Source organism: Pungitius pungitius, unplaced genomic scaffold, assembly GCF_949316345.1.
Source record: "Pungitius pungitius unplaced genomic scaffold, fPunPun2.1 scaffold_170, whole genome shotgun sequence".
NCBI lineage: Eukaryota > Metazoa > Chordata > Actinopteri > Perciformes > Gasterosteidae > Pungitius > Pungitius pungitius.
Genome location: NW_026909810.1, coordinates 1 through 3,546, shown reverse-complemented (window position 1 = coordinate 3,546; position 3,546 = coordinate 1). Strand labels below are relative to the sequence as shown.

Sequence of the window (3,546 nt, the reverse complement as noted above, 5' to 3'; positions counted from 1 at the left end):
ATGAACGAGTGTAAATTGGCGTTTGAATCCAATGAGACGAAATATTACCCTTCGTCTTTTTTTCTTCTTCTTCCTTTTCAGTGACGGTTAAAGTTTCAAAATGCAGCCGGAGTAACACGGCGCCCGTTTTGTCTCAACAGCAGGACCCCCAAAAAAAGCGAAGCATCTGCCGCCGGAGGAACGCGGTGGACACGCGAGAAACCCCGAGTGGGAATAAAATCACAGCTTCGGCTCCCGCGGTGCGATTCGCAAACTCGTTTTCTGCGAGTTGGAGGGAGTTTGAAGACAGTACTTAACGTTATCAGATAATTAATTAGACACCCCCCCCCCCCCCCCCCCTAAGCCCGGAAATCAATTAATTCACAAATCAATAAATCCATAGTCTGGTGTAACGAGAGACTTTCCAGACTGTTAGCCCAGGCTGCTGAACAACAATAACAAGAAGAGGAGAGGGGGTTTCTGGGGGTGAGGGGTGGTGGTTAGTGGGGGGGGGGGGTTGGGTGGTGCAAGAAAAAACATCCTTTATTTGTCGAGGTTTTGAAGATGGATGGGGGTCTAGGGGAGATGTCCCTCCACGGTCACCCCGACCTGGCCCACGGCCAGGACGGCAGGGCCATGCTGCACTCCAGGGACCTCTCGGCCGCCTTCCCCAGGCCCTCCCTCGGGGGCCCCTCCATGTCCCTGGAGCCGGAGCCCCGTGCGCCGGGCTTCGACCACTCCATGTCGGCCCTGGGCTACAGCGGCGACTCGCCGTCGAGCTCCGGCAGCACCTACACCACGCTGACCCCCTTGCAGCCCTTCGACGACAAGTTCCACCACCACCACCACCACCACCACCCCTGCCTCCCCGTCAGCAACGTCATCGGCAGCTTCACCCTCATGCGCGAGGACCGGGGCCTCGGCGCCAACTTCTACAACCCGTACGGCAAGGACCTGGCCATGTCCCAGAGCCTGTCGCCCCCCTCCACGGGTTCGGGCCTGACCTCCTCCATGCACGGCTACGGCAGCCTGGGCAACAGCCCCAACGGCAACGGGGGCCAGATGCTGCACGCCGGCTACGACGTCCACGGGGGGAGCCTCTTCTGCCGGACGTCAGATTTCGGCCGCGAGATGTCGCCGCCGGGCCTGGGCGCCGGCGACGGGTCAGTGGGGCATCAGCTGAACAAGATGGAGGCTCACCAGCACGCCCCGGGCCACCACCCTCACATCTACGGCCAGCACTACCAGCCCCCCCACCACCACCACCACCACCACCCGAGCCAGCAGGCCTCCAAGATGGGCGAGCACCTGCACTCCTCGTCGTCCGCCTTGTCCTCGCCCGGCGAGGGGATGCTGCCGGGCCCGCCGGGCGGCGGCGGGGGCGGCGGGGAGGAGATCAACACCAGAGACGTGGCCCAGAGGATCATCACCGAGCTGAAGAGGTACAGCATCCCGCAGGCCATCTTCGCCGAGAGGGTTCTGTGCAGGTCACAGGGCACGCTGTCTGACCTCCTGAGGAACCCCAAGCCCTGGGGCAAGCTCAAGTCGGGCCGCGAGACCTTTAAGAGGATGTCCCGCTGGCTGCAGGAACCCGAGTTTCAAAGAATGGCCTCGCTCCGTCTGGAGGGTAAGACCTGGCTTTGCTCTCTATCTCACACACACACACACACACACACACGTGTAGAGAAACAACAGACACACTAACTCTCCTTGTTTTCCCCAAACACCGTCCTTCTTCATGTCTTCCAAACACAAACACACACAAAAAAATCCTTCCGCCCGGGCAATCAGTATGCAGCTCAGGGTGAGACACCAGGAAAAAGCAAAAGCATCATACTGATGTTTCCTCCTCTTCTTCACGCCGCTGTGAATGCACCACCGCTTCCGTCCATTGTCTCAAACGACCCCGGACAATGGGAACTTAGCAGCGCGTTGAGGACAGTTTGAGCCGGAGAGACGGCCATATGTGCCATTCCTTTGTTTACTCTGCTCCCGAACAGCTCTTATTGATTTGTACAGTAGCTAAAAAAAAAAAAAAGAAATAATACAAAAGCCACAGACATTTGCCCTCCTCTTAAATGAACCATGAAGATCAGCGTGAGCGGCGGTTGGCAATTTAATCGCCTTTTTGAAGGCCCTGCGAAATAATTTGTGCAGGTGTGCCACTCTGAAACAATTGATTAACGCGAGCAGTGATTTATGTCGGGCCCGCGCGCGCGGCTGAAGTTGAGTTGGCGAGGCGGCCCGATGCAAATGAGACTTGAGCTCCTGCCAGACGTCTTTTATCAACGTCGTCACCGCGGGGCCAATTATTGCTGGGGGCCAATTACCGCGGGGCCAATTACAAGCGCTGCCCCGCTCGCACGTTTGCAAATCGTCTTCATCTCCGATAGAACACAAATTCTATTTTGATTATCAATAATAAAGTCACTCGATGCTTCTCAAATGGGAGAATTTACTTCACTCGCATCGTTTTATAATTTGCAAATTAATCATTTTAATTTTTTTCCAATTATAAAAATATTAAGAATGAAGTAATAATGGTAATATATATTTAGATTTGTTAGTGAGACTGGTAGTATTGATACGGATTTAGGCAGGATTTATTTCTCCCTAAAAGGCACATTGTAATCTGCCGCTTGACATTTAATATTCTTTGGGGAAAGTGGATGGACGACACGACAGCACAGGGGCCCCCGTTACAGCGCTGTCCCTCCGCAGGGACCGAGGGCCCATCTGATACCCGCAGCAGAGACAGATCCAAGTGAACACAGTAATGTGAGACCAGCACGGGCGACTGTGTGCGTGCGTGTGGGTGTGTCTGAGTGTGTGTGTGTGAGTGGTCTGCTCACCGCGGGGGTCTGCGAGGGCTACGTGTGTGTGAGCCTGCCCAGTTGATCACCGCGTTCTTCGCTCTCTGTCAGCAGCTCCGCTGATTAGGCCCAACAACACAAAAGAGTTCATAGGTAATGATTGTGCACTCTTGCAATCCCTTCACAATTATTGATCTTTGATTGTTTGGCTCTGAGAGCACATGTGTACGTCGCACCCAAGCCTCTTATCTAAAGATGAGTTATCTGTGGGGGGGGGGGGGGGGGAGGGGGGGGGGGGGGGGGGGGGGGGTTGGGTTGGTGTTTTGTTCTGCAATTTGACAGAAACGTTGGCTCTGTGAACACTTTGTATGCAAAGTGCCTTAATCATTGTGATTAAAAAAACACCACTTTGTTCCCATTTGAGCAGATTTCCCCCCCCCCCCCACCTCTAATCACCAAATCATGCTGTCTTCGTTTGCAGCACCTTTTGTCATTATTTTTCTTAAGGCGTCGGTGCAGCCGATCAATCGGGGTTGTAAAAAATGTGGGTCCAGAGAGAATAGAGAAGTGTGCTAATGTCGTCCAGCACGGCTCCCACACACTCTGAAATCCCATATTTAGTTATTGGCAAAGCCGCGATTTGGACAGCTCGGCACTTTTTCAACGTAACCTACTTTCCGAAAGGGGGTTGTTGTTCTCCCCCCCCCACTCCCCCCCCCGCCCCTCTTCTGGCCAACCCCCTTTTGTTTAATTA

General features: G+C 54.4%; 1 protein-coding gene across 1 annotated transcript; it reads left to right on the top strand.

Moving 5' to 3' along the window:
- Positions 1–505: 505 nt before the first annotated feature.
- On the top strand, positions 506–1,922 carry onecutl (one cut domain, family member, like). The gene has a single exon (XM_062560345.1). The coding sequence runs from the start codon at positions 544–546 to the stop codon at positions 1,681–1,683; it is 1,140 nt and encodes a 379-aa protein (XP_062416329.1). The 5' UTR covers positions 506–543; the 3' UTR covers positions 1,684–1,922.
- The last annotated feature ends 1,624 nt before the right edge of the window (positions 1,923–3,546 follow it).